Consider the following 18,797-nt stretch of genomic DNA (forward strand, 5'->3'; position numbering starts at 1 on the left):
TGCTGCTGTGGCTGTAAACACCGCCGTTCCCTAAACTAGCATCAGTTATGGGAGACTCCACTTGTATTTTGCTTATTTCAGGTTAAAAAGAGCAGGCTGAGCCAGACATGGAAATCCATTGGAGGGCAGCATGCTTGATGTTCGGGGATTTGGGATTTTTTGGCAGAGCTTTCAAAAAATGAATTGTTTCCCTTTTAAGAAGAGGCTATAATCCATCAGTTTCTTGAAATTCAGTTTTTCAGCTAAGAATTTAAATGAGAGGCTTCCAACAGTCCAGCTCAGCAACTGAAGAGGTAGCTGATCAGTAATCTGATCTTTATTCTTTAAGGTGAAAATCTCCAACTGCTTCAACACAGCTGCTGGTAAAATCCTGAAACGAATCAGAATATCTTGTTTAGAGATTTTGGTAGATCCTTATTTAACTTTTAAACTTAAGAAATAAGTTTTGGGCATTAATGCGCATCAAATTTGCAGTGGTCTTTGAAGTATTTTTGAAGCATTTGTATTTTGAAGTCAGACAACATCTTTTAATTTCCCTTTCAGAACTATGCTTTATCCACATAATGTAATAGTGCCCTCAAAAATGCCAAATCTGAGATGCTGTGGGCGCACGAGTCAGTGTAATCTGTGCAGTCACTCATCATTCACAACCAGATTCAGGGCATTCAGACAAAAATACATGATACTGTAAAGAAAGTGGTTACTTACTCTGTGAAGTCAGTATTCTGCAGTGAAGTACCAGATTCCTCAAAGGATCTGAGTTGATCTGAAACATCAGAAGGTGCAAAAGAATGTAAATTACCAAGTATTTACCTTTTTTTTGTATGAGTTACCCTGTTTGCAAATAACTTCTAAGGGTAAGACCTGAAGGATTTAGTTCCAGGTGTGTCAAACACATTTTAAGACAAAAGAAAAATGTTTCTTTCTTCACCTATCTGTCAAGACCCAAAAGCAGAATTCTGTAGAACATCTACAACACACAGACTCCCCGGAGCAGCTTGACTTAAAGCCACCCTGGTACAAACTAAGGACTCTTTGCAGGAGGCATGGTAATTGAAGTGCTTTGAAGTAAATCCCAGAATCAGAATAGTTTATCTTTGAAAATGCATTTACTATTTTAGGACTTTACACCTGTTCCATTAAAAATTAGGGCAGACTGATGACTGTAAGATCTTGCCTGTTGGTTGTGGTTAGGCAGGTTTACCTGATCTGGATAATGTTCTTCAGATCTTAATAATCTTCCTGTCGTGCTTTATGCAGAACTGTTCATGTCAGAGGTATGTGGTCTCCTAAACTGACTTTTTAGGGAAAGCACCTTTCTGGGAAGGACTTGCCCAATGATGGCACAATACAAAAATACCATAAGCCTGCACCTCAAGAAATACCCTGTCAACATAAGCATTAGAATATACAGGATCTGCTAGTGCATTCTCTTAAGTGTTAAACAATACTATCACTTACTCATTCAAGAACCTACTTTTATTTACTGTAACATCTGTATGTCACGTGCTGACCTTGAGCATGCCTTTTTAACATTCAGTGAAGTCTTTGAGAGGTATCTGTGATTCTAAAAGCTTAATTCAGACAGTATGGCAACTATGCCATCTGATCAGAAGGGCAGATACCAGCTTGAGCAATTTACACCTCTAACCACTTATTCTGCTGGCAAGGCCAGTTGAAAGTGTTTGTGGAACTGTACTGTGAGAAAAACAGTTGTTGTTGGTCTGCTTCAATAAACTTTACAAGGACTTCTAAACTGACTTGGCCAAGCAAGACAGAATGCCAACTAAAAAACCTTACAGGGGGTAATAGAGGTGAAGGCTTCTGCTTTTCCAGAAGCAGACTGCTGCCATTGCCAAGTGGGTAGCACTGGTTTTGGAGCTGTCACCTCTGACACAACCTGTCCCACATCTCCTTTTCCAGGCTGCAACTGCGGCTGCCTGTCCAGGGTGAAATCACTCATACCCTTGTAATCAAAATCATTTACCTCTAGGTAAAAGTGTTCTGGAGGTGTCTGCTTCTTATGAAGTCTAGGAAGCTGCACAGGAAAGACACGAGGAAGCTCTCTAGCATAAACGCCAGCTTTAGCATCAACTTGTTTTGTGGTCTTAGGTAAAAGAAGTCTGTTTTCCACAGTTTCCAGGTACTAGACAGGTCTGATGCATGTGAGATGATGATGAAAATTTGGGCCCACTTAATGTGATTTGAGAGCACATGCTGCACTGGATGATGTAAAATGATGGAGCTAATGCTTCTTGATCTCTGGTAGTAAATCTGTGTTTCGTTTTTCAAGAAATATAATGAGGATAATCCTAATTTATCAGATAAAAATTCATCTTGTGTATACTTACTGAGGCAATTAATGTTGACACAACACTTTGTTAGGAGAGTTAACTGATATCAAATAGTTAAGAAAACTAACTAATAGTGAATGAATTATTCTTTTGTGGCAGGTATAATAGATTAAACTACCTGGTAAATATGTTCCTAATAAAAATGGGGTAGCAAAAAGTCCATGAAGATTAAAATGTAGTTTTAAGTTCAAAGACTTGGCAGCTATTGACATTTTGAAACAAACAAAAAATAAATTAAAGCTAGAGGTGATCTCATAGCTGAGTTCCACCCCTCAGCATTGAAACTCATCACAGTGATTTTTCCTGAATTCTCTGAAATCTCTTCCAGATTCATATATTTCTTTAACTGCAACAGTAAGACATATTTAGAAGAAGTTTTCTGCTTTGGTACTAAAATACCATGCTGAACAAGTATTACTACTTTTATATTTTCAGATCTGTAGATGAATACAGAAAAATAGAGTACAAAGCTGCTGTCAAAATTCAGAGCTGGTTTCGAGGATGCAGAGTCCGAGCCTATCTGAGGTATTATACTAAGCCTATCTTAATCTGTATGTCAATCTTGACTTCTTTCCCAAAATTTCTCATGGTATTACTTGATTTTAATAAAATTAGAGCATTTGGGAAAAAAGCCACAACCCCACGTTATTCTGCTTTTAAATAGAATGTAACATATAAGCTGTGGCACTGTAAGAAATAATTTTTGATTTTCAGAACTGCATACAATTAAAATGGCATGATGCTAGTAAGTAGCATGGAAATAATACATCTTCAGAATAGATAGAGTATTGTTTTAAGAAATATTGGCATGACTTTAAAAAAAAAGGTGTCCCTCAGGCTGTTTGCAGAGACTTTTCTTATCTCTGTTATTCTGTCTGATACAGAAGGATTCTCTAGTGAGTGTAAGGTAACTGGACTCTTATTGTAGAAAATTAAGTTCTACTGCTGGATTTGACCAGTCCATTTTTTAAAAAAATAGATCTTCTTTTACCTAATTTTCTCCATTTATAAAACAGAGATCACATGCAATTACTTTGTTCTGTAAAACGCTATATCAGCATTGTTACAAGTTTTTTTGAAACACTGTGGTTGGTCCCTTCTCCCAGGAGGCCCCGAGATATTTTTTTTTATGATCATAAGCCCAATTGGTCAAACTCATGTGCTCAATTTTCTGTATCTTCATAAAAATTAAGGCTGTGAGGGAGAGGGACTGTTACATCTTCTAGTTTGACCTCTTGCCTGTTGCAAATCATTATGTATCATCCGGACATACTATATCAAGTATAAAGAATTACTAGGTTAAATAACATTAATCACTTAATGGACACTATTTCCCTCATAAAAAGGCTACAGCCATTATGTGCACTTGTTAAAAAAAGCATGGGTAATGTGTTTTCCATTGCTGGTTCAAGTGTGTTGTCACAGGATCCAGCCATCACATGCAAGTGTCCAGCAGGCAGGCAAACCTGGTATTTCCACCCTCCAAGGAGTATCAGCCATGCCATCAATGTCAAAAGCCCCAAAGACAGAGGATTGGTTAGTGCTTCTCCGTTTCCAGCACGAGTAACAACAGCGTGCTGCAGAAGGAAGTGAAAACCCAAGTGTCTTTACCAATCTATTCTGTAGGAAAATCTCATTCACATGCACATTTGTGTTTAGTAATGACCAATGTAAGAAGAACAATGTAGTTGGAACGAACATGGTAGAAGAACTAAATCAGCTAAGTGTAGAAGAGGTTTGTGTCTGCAGCTGTGTACAGAGTGATTCTACTCAGTGTCCTCTTTCCGAAGATGGATGTGGTGTCTGCCTTAGAAGCACAGGCTCAATATAACCAGTTGTCAGTGTTCTGAATTAATCTCTCATTTAGGTCCTTTGAATTACCTGCTGGAAAATACTGCCTCCACTGAGTGACTTAAGCTGTACTGCAAGGCTTCTAAATTTGATGTCCATTGTTAGGTGGTATGAATGCTCCCCTATATAGCTTTTTCTAAGCAGTCCCAAAGTAATGATTGCATTAATTTCTGCAAAACTGATGTGCGACATCAATTATGGAATTTTTATTAGCATAATAAAGTGTATTTATATATATATATATAGTAAGGACAGAGTAAACGTTTGCTTACAATTAAGCTAGGTGTAATTTTATAAAAGCAAAAAAGTAGTCTAAAAATTCCAGATGTCTGTGGGTTTTGTCAAATATTTTAAAATTGTAAAGCTATGAAAGTGTTGCATGTGACTGAAAAAAATTCTGAACTGCTCAGATATGTTGGTTGAAACCATCCATGAAAATACAATCACCCATCATGCAAACTACATTCGTAAGCCTTTCATTAAACTTTTGTAATGATAACTGAAATAGTATACAGGTAAATTTGCAGTAATCTGTTTTTTCCAAAAGCAAAGTATATGAGTCTATATAAATATATGTATATATTGGTTTGTAAGTGTGTATGTGTGTACATATGTATATGTGCATACGTGTATAAAATAGTCTGCAGTGGCCATCTGTTTGGAGTAAGTATGGATAATGTACTATACATTATTTTTAATATTAGGAAAAAATAAAGTTATATTGTAAAGTCTCAATAATAAATTTTTAAATGTATTTTATTTTAGATATCTGAGAAAAATGACAATTGTTATACAGAAGTGGTGGAGAGGTTATCGAAGCAGAAGATACTTCAGAAAAATGGTGAAGGTAGAAAACTATTTTTTAAAGTTTTGGTTATTTATAAAATATATATGAAGCAATTCATTCACTCATCTTGAAATTAAAAAGCTGAAACTTGGTCCTTTATACACACAGACACATACTTAACTTTACTATCATGAAAAGCACCATTAATTTCAGTAAGCCTACTCATAATGGTCAAGTTAAGTCAGTGTTTAAGTGTTTGCAGCTCTGGAGTATTAGTCCCCAAACCAGCAATGAGATCTGCTCATGCAGAAGCCTGCCCACATGATGCTAATTGCAGGACTGGAGCTTTTCAAGATGCTTGTTTTCCTGGCAGAACTTTTAATTCTGAAAATAAAAGAAGCCAATGTGTCTACACATCGGTGTTCTATGTTTTAGTGGTTTAAATTTCTTACTTAATGAACCTTGAAGTACTTGAGGTTTTGCCTTAAGGCACACAGCAGATCACAGTCAATCTAATTCCCTTGACTTACTTGAAGATAGCAAAAGTGTATGATAGCCCACAAGCTAATACCTCTGTTAACAGGTTTAGGAGATTAAAAAGAAACTAATTTGCCTTTAACATAAAACAATTAATTTTTTAATATGTAGTTTGCTTCACTAATTTATCAATTTATGTTAATATTTTACAATAATTTTGAACTTGTTAGTCACTTATTCTTTATTATTTTGTTAAAGTTAAATTGTGTTTCAGTCAAAACAGACAAGTCAAGAAAAAGAAAAAAAATGAGCCATAATAACTCATTTATTACAGGCTAAAGTCCATATTTCCTGCTAAACTATGTTTTCTAGTAGCAGGACTTGTGTGCCTGAAAGCTTGTCTATTTTCCCCCCTTATTTATCAGTAATCTTATTAAAGATTTCATCTCTTCTAACTTACCTGGCTTAAATAATAAATTATGAGTCATCCTTTCAGGCTATGTTTTTCAATCTATCTTCTAAAACACTAGGTTTTCTATATATAGGGCAGATAGCTGCATGGTTGGATTGGGTTCTGCTTTAAAAAAATGAGACTTGAGTTGAATATTGTCCCTGAGTTTAGGGAAGGTTTGTTTAATCTATAAATGCTTCTGTAGAATAAGAAAGACATCATGATGTCAATGCATGTTAAAATTTGCTAATTAAAAGAAAGAATCTGTGATCAAATACTGTAATGGCTTGCACGGAGAGTGCAAGCTGTTCTTGTAGAGTCTTCAACCTTTGAGATATTCAAAACTCATCTGAATGAGGCCCTGTACAACTTGCTGTAATTGACCCTGCTTTGAGTACTGGTTTGGAGCTCCAGAGGCTCCTGCTAATCGCAATTGTTGTATGCATCTATGAAATTGGAGGTCTTTTACCTGTTTGCTTTATTACTTCTTTCTTCTTTTGCCCTCTCTTAAAAAACACTTTGTCAGTTCCATTTTGAGACGGTCTTTCAAATTCGCACAGGTTTCTGCAATAACCAAGCTGAGATGGCATTACAAAACACCCTCAGCTTTTCATTCTTGAAATATATTTCTGAAAAAGAAAATTTAAAAAAGCTTTAACCAATAAATCCTGGTTCATATGTAGTTCTTCAAATAGACATAACTGACAAGCCCTTGCCAACTCTCAAGTCTGTGGAAAATGCAGAACAAAAAATTGTGCAAGCCCACGCTTAATACATTCTAAATTGGACCATGAATTCATCCAGCTTCTGGATTCCAGTACATATCCAATATTAGTCAGGGCTCTAGAGAAACAGTATCTCATCAGCAAGCTTACAAATTGTACAGCAATCAGCACAGAAAGCCACCTTTTTCCCTCAAATACTTCATTTTGTGCTTGCTGTCTGTTTGACTGGAAAGGACTAAATAGGACAGCTGGGTTGGAAGCTAACCTCAAACTCATACGAAGTAGCAGACAAAAAGGCACCTTTTTCTCCCTTCAGACCGCTGTATTCAGTATTATATGTTTTAGGGTAGGCTTAAATATAAAGTTCAAGTTCATTTCCTATATTCATTGTTATACTATCTTTACTTATCAATGGCTGAATTTGGCATATTTTAAAAAGAAACAAAAATCTCCTCAGTAGCTTAATGCAACTTTTAAATTAAAGATCAGTTAATGTTTACATTGAACTCTTGCTAATAACTGTTGTAATGATTCCTGATTATGAAACACAATGATACGTTTGACACTGGTCACTTTAAAATTTGTCCGCTGATAATGATTGGATTGGTATCTGCTGCCAGCAAACAAGGCAAAGCATATGCACAAAATACCCATGATTACTTGATAATAAATCATTTTAATGATTATATTCAAAATTGTGAAATGTGAGTGGTACTGATGCGGAAAATAAAGGCTGAGGCTCATCAGATTGGCTGTCCATATGTGCATTACTACTAGTATTTCATTTGTTACTCCTCTAGTGCCTTTTCCTTTGATTGTTAAAATATATATTACATTTAAAAAACCCCTATTGATGGTGTTTATATGACTAAACTTATGTGCCTTCCTATATTCTAAATATAGGTGCTTTGATATAAAGCTTTGTTTCCTAATATTAATCTCAAAGTAAAATTAAGAACTGCACTCTGATCGTTTTCTTAATAGCTTAGTTACATTGGTTGTACTGGGTTCTTAAAGTCTTGCATAACATGCAGGAAAGTATGAATTTTAAAACCAGGCAAGCACCAGAAAAAGTAGGCAAACTGTACATCACTGTTTCTTTTTACAATATTTCTCAAACTCAAGAAATCACTTGTTAAAGCAAAGGGAATTGTTACATGTCATTATATGAAGTCGGCATGCATGATGGCTGTATTTTCAGCTCGCTTTGGAAGAAAGTGCAGTTGAAAAAAGCAAATATTTTCTGTGCTATAGTTTTGTGTGCTATAGTTTGACACCACCCTAAATAGTTTAGCTTCAGCTTAGTAACTGGTTTTAAATTGGCCCAGTCCTACAGGAATTGGGCAAATGCCTATTTGCTCTATCTAAAAAAAAAAAAAAAGGTGCCTGTTCCCAACTTAGACCACCATGTGTTGGTTCCTTCTTTCATTCTACTCATAATCAAATTTCTGGTTCTTCTTTGAATTTGTCATTTTGTATTACCTGTTTAAAGAAAAAGAGAATGCCAATCAGGATCAGATCATATTTGTAGATCCCCAAACATGTTTTTTAAACAGAAAAGGAGAAAGTAGTACAACAGTTTATAAACAAAAGGCTTCAAATATATTTTGGAATCATAGACTTACAAGTAAACTAGTAGAGACCTGTATATTAACATCATCAGTGGCAGATCCAAAGACTTCATGGTTCAGAACTGGAGGTGGTGCATGTGGGTGAGATTGCAAGATAATTCTTCCCAGAGAGTCCACCTTGCCACGTAACCTTGGAATTGGCACCCAGTGAAAAAATGAGAGGCAGTGCAATGGGCACAAGCTGAAATGCAGGAAATTCCACATAAGCTTAAGAAAAGGGTCTGCTGGACAAGAAGGCCCCAGTTCAGGAAAGAATCTTTCATTTACTAGGAAAGCACTTAAATACAGACTGGGATTGAAGCACTAAATTATGGCTATGCTTTTGTGAATAGCGATGAACACATTCTCCATCACTTGTAATAGCAGAACTAGCACCTATTATTCTAAGCAGGGTTAGAAAACAGAGGGCAAATCTATTTGCAAAAGAACCTAGATGGTGACACAGGCTTTGGCTTTTGCCACAAGGATAAAGCTGTAAGACAGTTATATGACCAGTTCTGCATTTGGCTGACTTGTAATTTAGAACAACGTTGAGTAAAAGCAGGAATGTGTAATTTCCTTTTTGTTGGGAGTGACCTTGTTAAGTAGTGGTAGGGTAAGGCCTGGATTCCTTACACCTAAGTGAGGTTTGCAGGTTAGGGCCCTAGTTGCCATCAACGGTCTTCGTAAAGAGCAGGCAGAGATGCAATTACAGAGCTCTTCAGTACTTTGCCAAGCTCGGAGGGAAAGTGGTCCCACTGTCTTTCAGTATTGATGATAGAGAGAGCATAATGATGTTAGGTCTCCAATTTAGGTTCTTCAGTGAAATGGGATGGATTCAGACTTCAGTGCTCACAGGCTTCAAATATGAGAAGAATAAAAAAAAAGGTATAAGGTTGTTTAGTTTAATCATTGATGGACAGAAATCTGATGATCATTTTTAAGTTTAAGAATTTCCATCAAAAACGTACTTTGTCTATCTGGTGGTGCGGCAGCTCTCACATTCCATTCCAAAGAAAAAAAAGATGAGCTGCAAAGCAAAATTGTATCAATTTAATCAGACACTTTAGGCATATACTTAGGTCTGGCAACCATTATTTCCTTCCAGTGTTAGCTATCTAGTTAGTATCGCTCAGAAAACATTTATTGATAAAAAAGGGGAGATAAGTCCAGTATTTATTCTATTTCATACCTTTGGGGCAGAGATCCCCTCATATATATATATATATATATGTGTGTGTGTGTGTACGTGTGTGTGTGTGTGTGTGTGTATACATCTACACTCATACGTGAAACTTTTTTGAAATTTCACAGTCCTGCATTTTTCTTTCGCGTAAGAAATATCTTTTCCACTGTTTCCATTATTAGTAGATTGGTATGATATTAAAGTGAGCATTTTAAATGCACCTTAATTAAACTGCAGGAATTATGCCTTGCTTAATGTAATGAAGAAAGAGAATTTAAAATGAAGTAGCATCATTGTGTTCATTTGTAAATAACATATTGCAGCCAACTGTTTCTTAATTGCCCAGACTGTTGATAAATAATCCAGTCCTGCTGCTCTCCACAGACAATTTGCTTTGGATCAGACTAGGCAATTCAAATAACACTAATTACAGTGAAACCCTTTTATAGTGAATTCCTGTTTGCCATGGGGGAGAAAATCACTATATCAGGGGAAAGCACTTTTGCCTTTGATTTGTGTCTAAAACATGAGAAACACATAAAAGCTGCATGTTGTGCTAAATAAAGGACATACTCTTGCATTCAAAGTACTTATATTTTACTTTTTATGATACAATTGTGAATTATGTTCATTTTGCATTTGTAATTAGAGGGCGGAACAGATGTGAAAGCTTAGTTTAAAGTGATGTATCCATTAAAATAACCTATGCTGCCAAGTGATTGCTTAGTATAATAGGGGATTCGTTCACTATGAGAGGAATTCTACTTTATTGGAAGGAAACCAGGACTACAGGAAATGTTTTCTATATCAGGGGATTCACTGTAACATGGTATCATTGTATTTATGATTTTATGATGTTAAAATGAATATTAAATGAAACAAAATTCCCAAGGATTACTCGGGAGGCAGCTAAGTACATAACATTTAGTACAGATGGTTGGAAGGCACAATTTTGCTCCATCACTGCATCCGTATCCTTGAACGATTTCGACTGAAGACAGCATTTCTTTGAATTTTTCATTAAACCAGACGTCTTGAAATATGAATTCCTTTTATGTTTCTGTGAGTTTTGGCTAAAAGAACCCCAGTGAATAAATCATACAATACTGCGTGTCACCACCACTTGTGAATATTTCTGCTTTGTTATTCTACTCTCAGTAGAGCACCATTGATTATCAAACTCAGCGGAGAGCATTTTATGATCATATATCTCCATTAGCTCCTAGTTTGACTACCATAGATTTTTCTGGTTAAGCCTGCATTATGTATTAGGAAGCCTATCTCTTCAATACAAAGTTTGATTTTATTCTCTCTAAGCCTAGAACTCTTATTATGTATTATGTATAAAGATTCTTATCTTTTATATGTAAAAATAGGAGCACTGTCTTTGTGTAACTGAAATATATGCCATCTTTTTTTTTCCTTGATTCACAGACAGCATATTTTATTATGAAGATGAATTTCTACAATGAAATGGCTGTCAGGGTAAATATTTCTTCACTTGTTAAACAAATGAAAAGTCAATTGTGCTCCGAATTTGCTTTTAATAAAATGAGCAAACCAGAATAATATACACTTGATTGATATGCTGATGGCAACAGCGGGAAATAGTACATAGTTAAAAATTAAAGTTACAGTCAGTAGTCTGGGTTGTATTTGAAAACTGTAGCTGAATTTAAGGCATGTGTCTTGCCCAATTTAAATGTTCATTGTACCTTACCATATGTGATACTGATAAAACCCCCAAACATTCTATCTGTGAGTATTCCTATAAATGTAGACATCTATTTACAATTCTGACAAATGATAGGGCTTTGATGTTTGTTGATGTGGCTGTGCTTTTTCTTTTGTTAGTACATGACATTTGAGATATTGAATCTCCGAAGAGTTACTCAGAAAGCACAAGACAATTTCATTGCCTAAACATAGAGATGGAACTGCACTGATCTCAGTGATGATATTATGAGTGAATTTTGCTAGATGAAGAAGAGTATAGACAGTCTTTGAACCTTAATAAATATATATAAAATGAAGTTTGTTATGGGGAAAAGTGCAAAATATACTTAACTAGAAATTAGCATTTCTTTCCTGAACTTGGAACTGTACTTAAACAAATACGTGAAACAAATATGGGAAGGACATGAGATAATTCTTGGAATGAAATCTTTCTATCTTACTTAATGCTTTTATTTTCTGGAATAGACCTACCTTACTTTAAAGGCCTATATGATTTTAGGCAAGGCATCTTACCTTTTGAATTCTAGCAAATATAGGAATGTGGTGGGGATGGAGAGTAACCCAAGGAAACTCCTGTAAAGTAGGAAGATTCTCAGAATGGATTTTAATTTTATGACCTTTCTCATTCCAGAATAGCCCAGACTGAAGAGATGTGTTCCCACCAGTTTTTTGACTTGGTGCTGGTTCTCTCAAAGGCACAAAATAGAATCTTACTTTTGGTGCATGTTAGAGAGCTGAAGGTGTTTAACAGCAGTCTAATTCCTCAGAAATGCACCTTTTTTCCTCCCCCCCCCCCCCCCCCCCTCCCCCCGGTTTGTTCCTTAGCTAGTTTTAAAATATTCTACAGGGGATAAATGCTGTATACTCATAGAGCTGTAATGAGTGAGAAAACACAAGATGCAAGCCAGCTCTTAAAAGTTGGCTGTGTACTTTTAGAAGGCATTTGAAGACTAAATTTCAGAGGTAATTATGTATTCTAGTCAAATGGAGTTTTGCATTTGGTCTTTCATTTTTAAAAGAAATTGAATGTGTTCCCATTCATTTGTAATGGAAATATAATGTTGAATCATTAGGTGATATAAATCTTCAAAGTACCATTTTTTCAGTCATGTCCTTTTCTTTAATGGAAATTTAAATCAGTAGGAAACAATAGAACAGATCTTTCTTTAGTTGCAAATGTCAGAATCTGATTTTCCTCTATCAAAATCTTGTGCACCCATACCTGCAGAGCAGATTTAAGATGCTACCATTCTGAAACACTGAGTGTTTTTTTTTTTTTTGCTTTCATCTGTTGTTCGAAGAACTAACAAGATCCAGGACAACAGACGATTAGGCCTGTTGAGTTTCTGCACAGAAGATAATGTGGCTACACTTTAGGTTTCCTAAGCCACCTGTGCCTCATATTCACCCATTGCGAGCTTGATTCATGATTAATAATCTTCAGTGTTCTGAAAATATAATAATAACTGTGTATGATTTTCTACTTAATCATTGGTTTTGCCTCATAGTATCATTACAATTGCAGTTTATATTCAGTGATAAGAAAGGCACTTTCAATTTTGGCAATTCAAGTAACGCTGAAGGCATAGACATGCTCGTACTTTTGAAGCCGGTCTACATCTCTGCCTGCCTGGTTTGTGTTTAGTTGTAACCAGAACTATCAGTTTCACCTTTTAAAATTAAATCAGATTACTTGTTTTAATCAATTTCAGTTTTGAGTACTAGGTCAGAATATGATTCTCTCCCTTAAAAGATTTAAAGTTGCTATAAATTTTCAGCAGCAAAAGTAATCCTATGGAAAAAAATATTTCCATGAGCAGATGGCTTTTGATATATCAAGGTTTTGCCATTTGTTTTAGTGCTTAAAATAAACATTATTTATAAGACCACTTACATTTTGATGTTACTTAATGAGGAATATGCATCATTGATTTGACTAGCTTAAGAGGTCATTTAGAACTTGCCCGTTAACAAGCTGTAATCTGCTGAGCACACAATGACTTTGTTTAAAATTATCTGTTCAGTGCTGATCAATGACAATAATTGTTTTGTACCAATCACTGTTGAAACTTGCTAATTACTTTGAAGGGCATACACACTTGTCTCTCTTTTTTCAAGAATTTTTTAAACAATCACCTTGGAATTAAGAAGAAATATAGTCATACTACATTGTACTTCCTTATAAAAGCAAATATTCAGAACTTTCACATTGAAAATAGGAACGTCATCAGAAGCTTTGTGTAAAATGTTCTTTTCCAAGAAGATTAGTCTTCAGTTTTGTGATCTCTGACATTCGGTATGAGGGAAGCAGTAATCTAGCATAAACTAATTTGAGACATAATGCAGTTTTTCTTACTTATGTTTCATTCAGTTGTAATCAGTGAGGTCATTCTGAACAGAAAGTGGTGTAAATAAAGGTAGAATGTGGCATTTAATTGGTACTCCTAGCCCATTGGAGATAATTATAGCTTTTTACAATTTGAGTCTTTTGTCTTTCAGTTTGAGTTTTGATCCTTTAACCTAGAAATATCTAGTCTACATTTATAACTGTGAGGTGAAGACTGTCAGAAAGAGTTTCAAAGGGACCGTAATCCTGCATTAATGAGCACACAGCTATATGGGAGCCAAGTTGCTCTTGTTGGGAAATTTTGAAGCCAAACAGAAAAACAAAGCTAAGATCCTTATTCACATGCAAAAGATTTTGCTTAATCCCAGATCTCTGAAGAATACTCGTTCTTTGCTCTTTCTCTATCCCTTTTTAACCCAATAAGCTTGTGTGTGAGAAAGTGGAGTTGCAAAGAATATGAAATTTACTATAACCTAGTGCAAAGAATCATGTCTAGTGCTTAACCTTTCTTGTTCCCATGTTCAGCTGCTCACTTAGCTATTATTTATACATATTATAACGATGTATACATGTCCAAAATCCTTTTTATTCAAAAAACCCACCCAAAATAAACAACACAACACGTAAAAGAAAATGCCAACTTAAAATTAATTTTGAGCCTTATTTGAGAAGAGAGGAAGATACATGGTGATGCACAAAGGGGAAACAGAAGAATGTGTTAACACTAGAAGGTTATATCCTCTTATTCCTAATAGCTTTAGTGCATCATTTTATTTTCTTGGTGACACATTACTCAAAGACTTATTGAAAACTTCCCTGTGGTACTTATTCTCTTGTTAAATCTCACGTAAAGAGATAACCACAACTCTACCACAAAGTGCCATCAGTTGAGACCAAACACTAGTTTTAACTTTAAGGAATAGTGTCTTGGATTTTGTGGTTGCAAAATGGTACCAAAGACAAAGTGTGAAACCATGCGACACTACGTTCATTAGTCTTCTTATAGTTAGCTCTAGCGCATCACTCTTTTCCGCTCAGGAAACAGCAGGAGATGGAAAAATTGCAATAACTGTTGACAGTTATCACAGACAGCGGTTCAGAAGTGAACTGCAGGGGAACTGGAATGACTAGAGAGAATTTTGCCTGTTACTGAAGACTCTTACTCCCAAGACTTGATGATACAGACTCTGAAGTCACAGCGTGCAAAGGTTGATTGACAGTGTGGGCAACGGGCAGCTTTTTTTTCCTTGCCTTCTTCCTGAATCAAACACCACAAACCATTGCACTCTTTTCTTTTTTTAAATGTTTCTTTGGAATAAGAGAGGGTAATAAAAAAGCCAACACCACAAACACATGGATTGCACTCCATTTACCAAGTCATCCCTTGGTTCTGGAAAGAGAAGCATTGGTGTAAAGGAAAAAAAAACCATTCCCTTTAGATACACTGAAGAGCTAAGTTGAAAAGTCCAGTGGGCAGAGGCCCACAGGAAAAGGAGGGCTCTTGGCAAATTACAACATTCTTCTCTTCAATGCACTTAGTGAAAGGTAGTAGCTTCTCACTTTGGAGATGTTTCTGGATCATAAGACCTCAGTCGTCTTGCTTTTTTAATGTGGATTCTGCCTTTCAGCTGTTATGTCTCTTAAGATTTCAAAGCTGTAAAGGTTAAAAAGATGGACGTTGGAGCAGGACTGAAGGTAATGCAGACTGGAAGAGATTAATATAGAAATGTATTTAAAAGAAAGGGAGACAAAATGAAAGGAAGGAAGTAAAGAATATTTTTGCAGGAAGATAAGTAAGTTCAAGGTTGGAAGAATCTAAAGAAGAGGAGCTAGACCCTGAGACCAGAGGAAAAAAATCATTAATCTATTTTTCAGATGTATTGATCTAGAATACACTGACCTCTTACAGGAAAGAAAATGCGGAGTGAGAGCAGCCCTCAGCATGACTGAACAGAGCAAGTTGCATCTTTCACCTGTACATGTCGTGGCATAGGGATAGATCTGGCTAACAAAGGGGCAGTACTGATAAATTTTTGCCTAATTAGTACTTACTTTCCCTTCCCACAAAACAGATAGCCAGTAAACCTGTAATCATGTCAGCAACATCATGATTAGAAATGTTAAGTATCAGAGAAGGTGTAAGTGGTTTTGTTGAAATAAATTTTGGGGGAAAGTTGAGCTAGACTAAGTCTTTTTTTCCCCTCTCTCTCTTTTTTTTCCCCCAACCGATGCCTTTTAAAGTGCACCAGAATATGAATTCTTTCTGGTGGAGGATGCTACCTGATTTCTGTTCTTAATGCAACTTTAGGACTAGCTACAGATAAAGAGGTTTCGTTTTCCAGTTTAAGCTTTTATCTGTTATGCAGGAGGAATAGTATTTTGTGAGATTATAATTAACATGCAACAAATAAAGATGCATCACTTAGATTGCAGATGAAAGGACTGCAATTGGTAAATGATGGTTCCAGAAAGCCTGAGAAGTTCACTTACTGAGAAGGCTTCTATTCAGTTTAACTTGTATCCACAGCACAAAGGTAGCGTGTGACAGAAGATACTGGCGAGGTGGTGACTCAGTAGGGAGCGCATGTTGTACCTGAGAAAAGGCACCAATTCTCTTGTCTGCTTTTTTACCATTCTTACACGGAGCAATGCCACTGGCAGCAGCAGACATTTCTTTTCATTGTCACACCACAATATAACCAGTGGTTTAAAACTTGATATTATTTTTTTTTAATTTTAGCAATTAATAGTAAATTCATATCACCATTTAACTACAATATGTTGTCCTACCCTCACTTTTTCTGTGAAACATATTGGTGCTTCTACTTTATAAGACTTTTAAGGAAACCATATTATTTGGGAAATACAACAGATACTTGATATGCATCCAAACTTTTGATTTGAAATATACTAAGCAAATATTTATTTCCTCTAGATTCAGAAAAGATGGCGAGGCTATTATGTTCGGAAGTATATCCATAATTATTATGCACTGAAGAAATACCTGGAAGCCATTTCTGTGAATAACGAGATTATCAGGTAAGGATAAAAACTCCATGTGGTAAAGCATTAATTTCCTCTGCTTTTATTTGTAAAATGTTTATGGCACCAACTAAACTATTTGAGTGTAATTCCCCTCTATGATCGAGTATATATATTAGTCATTATTCTTTTTATCCTAGGTCTGTGCACATTGTGCCACATTCTGTTCTCATTTACACTGTTTCAAGTTCAGAATGATTTCTTTGAATTAATTAGATGTACTCTGTGAGTGCATACCAGTTTAATAAAACTGATTTTGGCTCTTCACCTATGCTCAGAACTCATAGGTTATTATGCCCTAAATATGGCTTGTTGAACTAGATTATTTTTTTTCCCAGCATACACAAGCTGAAAAAAAATTATTTTCATAGTTTGTTTTGAAAATTGATTATTGACAATGAAAAAAAGTGCAGATTTGGATCTAAATTACATGCATGAGCCTTACTATGAATATTAATTGTGAGATACTCATGTGGATATAGTGAAGCAGATTCTTTTCATAGTTACAGAAGAGATTCATTTGCCTGTTATTCTGGCTAGAACTGTTGGTGCTTTATTTTTTTTATTATAAATATAATAAACGATATGTATTTGAATAATATATAAAATACATATTATCATAAATATATATTATTATAAATAACTTATTATTTATGTTTCTACTCTATTTCTCCTATCCATCCCTTATCTTTCCCTGTACTTAAGTTGGAAGCTCTCTAAAATAAAGGCAATTATTTCCCTCTAGCACATTTGATGTCCTGATCCATGACTATTTCTTCAGATAACACTGGAAACACAGAATACTGGGTGACCGTGATCATTACTTTCTCATTGCAAGTGAAAGGTGTTGGACAAAATCCTTGCAGTTTTTGCTGTTCAGAAAACCTGAGACAAACCTTTGCTTTCTGAGCTGTGGGAATATAAGGGAATCTAGTGAAAAAGTATTTCTGGAAGTCTTACCTAGATCACATGGCAAAGACAGTTTAGCCAGGAGGCTGTTAAAAAACCAGCATGTACAAGTTATAGGGGGTGTGGGGTGGGGGGAAGAATTAGCCAACTTCTTTGGAAGCTGCTTATTAGTTTATATTGTTTTTCCATAGTTATAGCTGATGCTACATTCTCTTTGTCATAACATTATAACTCATGCATTACATTTTCATATATAATGAAGCATGCTAATAACCGCCTACCTCTAGTATCTCATTACTTTTCATTTAAATATATTCTATGCAGAAAGTTAGATCATCACTCAGCAAAATCAAACTTAAAAAAATCTGTCATCTCTTGTATAGCACATTCTTGTTCTGAAATACTTGAAATATGTGCTCTTCTTGAAAAGGTAGAATTCTAGGAAGACTAAATGAAATCTTGGAAAGTAAATGAAGACATAACTTTTCTGATTTAAAATGAATATAACTGGATAAACTGCAGAAACACAACCTGCTTCTCTGTTCATAATAGTTCTGTTGCTCTTCTCCATTCCCTGACTAAGCCTGCAACAAGACTCATAATTTGTCAGTTAGGTTGACTTTTGATGTGTGTGAATAGAAGAAGATAGCAAGTGGTATTCCGGCTGTACTGAACAGAAATTGATTAGAGCTTTGCATTTTATTTCCCCATACCCACAATAGATCTCTGTTGTGTACATCTAACTTTGGAGGACTACAAAAATGATTTGCCTTTCAGTACTTTGCCATGTTCATCAAATTCCCTGGTATTGTTTCCAGGTCATTAAAAAACTTTAAACCTATGCATCAAGTAGGTATTTAATCAAGAAATAATTTTGTGATGTTTTTCTTTAACAGGTAAGGTGAGCACTATGACTCAGGTATATCAAAATGTGTCCAAGTGTCTGTGTGAGCTCTTACCTGGCAACTGATATATTGATACTCTGCTAATTTGAGTTCTGTCTTCCTGAGTTCACAGAAATGTATGTGTTTCAGGTGAAAAATTCCATGTTTTGGATTTTAAAAAGTTTAAAATTAGTTTTTGTGCAAATTTGGTCAAATGGATCATACAATTTAATTTTTAAAAAGGCATCAGTTCTCAAGTGCAGTCAAGAATCACTGTAGTAATCTCTTTATACTGGGGTATGTTTGAAAACTAATATGTATATTATCTTCAACATTCTTTGCATGAAATCTAACATGTTTAGTGAAGATCAGGTGAAAACCCTCAGCCAAACAGATTTTTCCTGTCATTGGGCTAAGTTGCTGCCAACTACTTTGGC

At 35.4% G+C, this 18,797-nt stretch overlaps 1 protein-coding gene across 4 annotated transcripts in view; it reads left to right on the forward strand.

Annotated features, from left to right (window-relative positions):
- Positions 1-18,797, forward strand: part of SPATA17 (spermatogenesis associated 17) — an 89,650-nt gene that overhangs the window by 804 nt on the left and 70,049 nt on the right. Inside the window, exons 2-5 of one of the 4 annotated variants that reach the window (XM_055816167.1) lie at positions 2,790-2,879; positions 4,971-5,052; positions 10,876-10,926; positions 16,461-16,564. In XM_055816167.1, the coding sequence (XP_055672142.1) occupies positions 2,790-2,879; positions 4,971-5,052; positions 10,876-10,926; positions 16,461-16,564 (327 nt within the window). The remainder of the gene's footprint in view (positions 1-2,789; positions 2,880-4,970; positions 5,053-10,875; positions 10,927-16,460; positions 16,565-18,797) is intronic. The other 3 variants (XM_055816169.1, XM_055816170.1, XM_055816171.1) reach the window with 3 other exon arrangements.

This window comes from Falco peregrinus, chromosome 11 (genome assembly GCF_023634155.1).
Source record: "Falco peregrinus isolate bFalPer1 chromosome 11, bFalPer1.pri, whole genome shotgun sequence".
Lineage (NCBI taxonomy): Eukaryota > Metazoa > Chordata > Aves > Falconiformes > Falconidae > Falco > Falco peregrinus.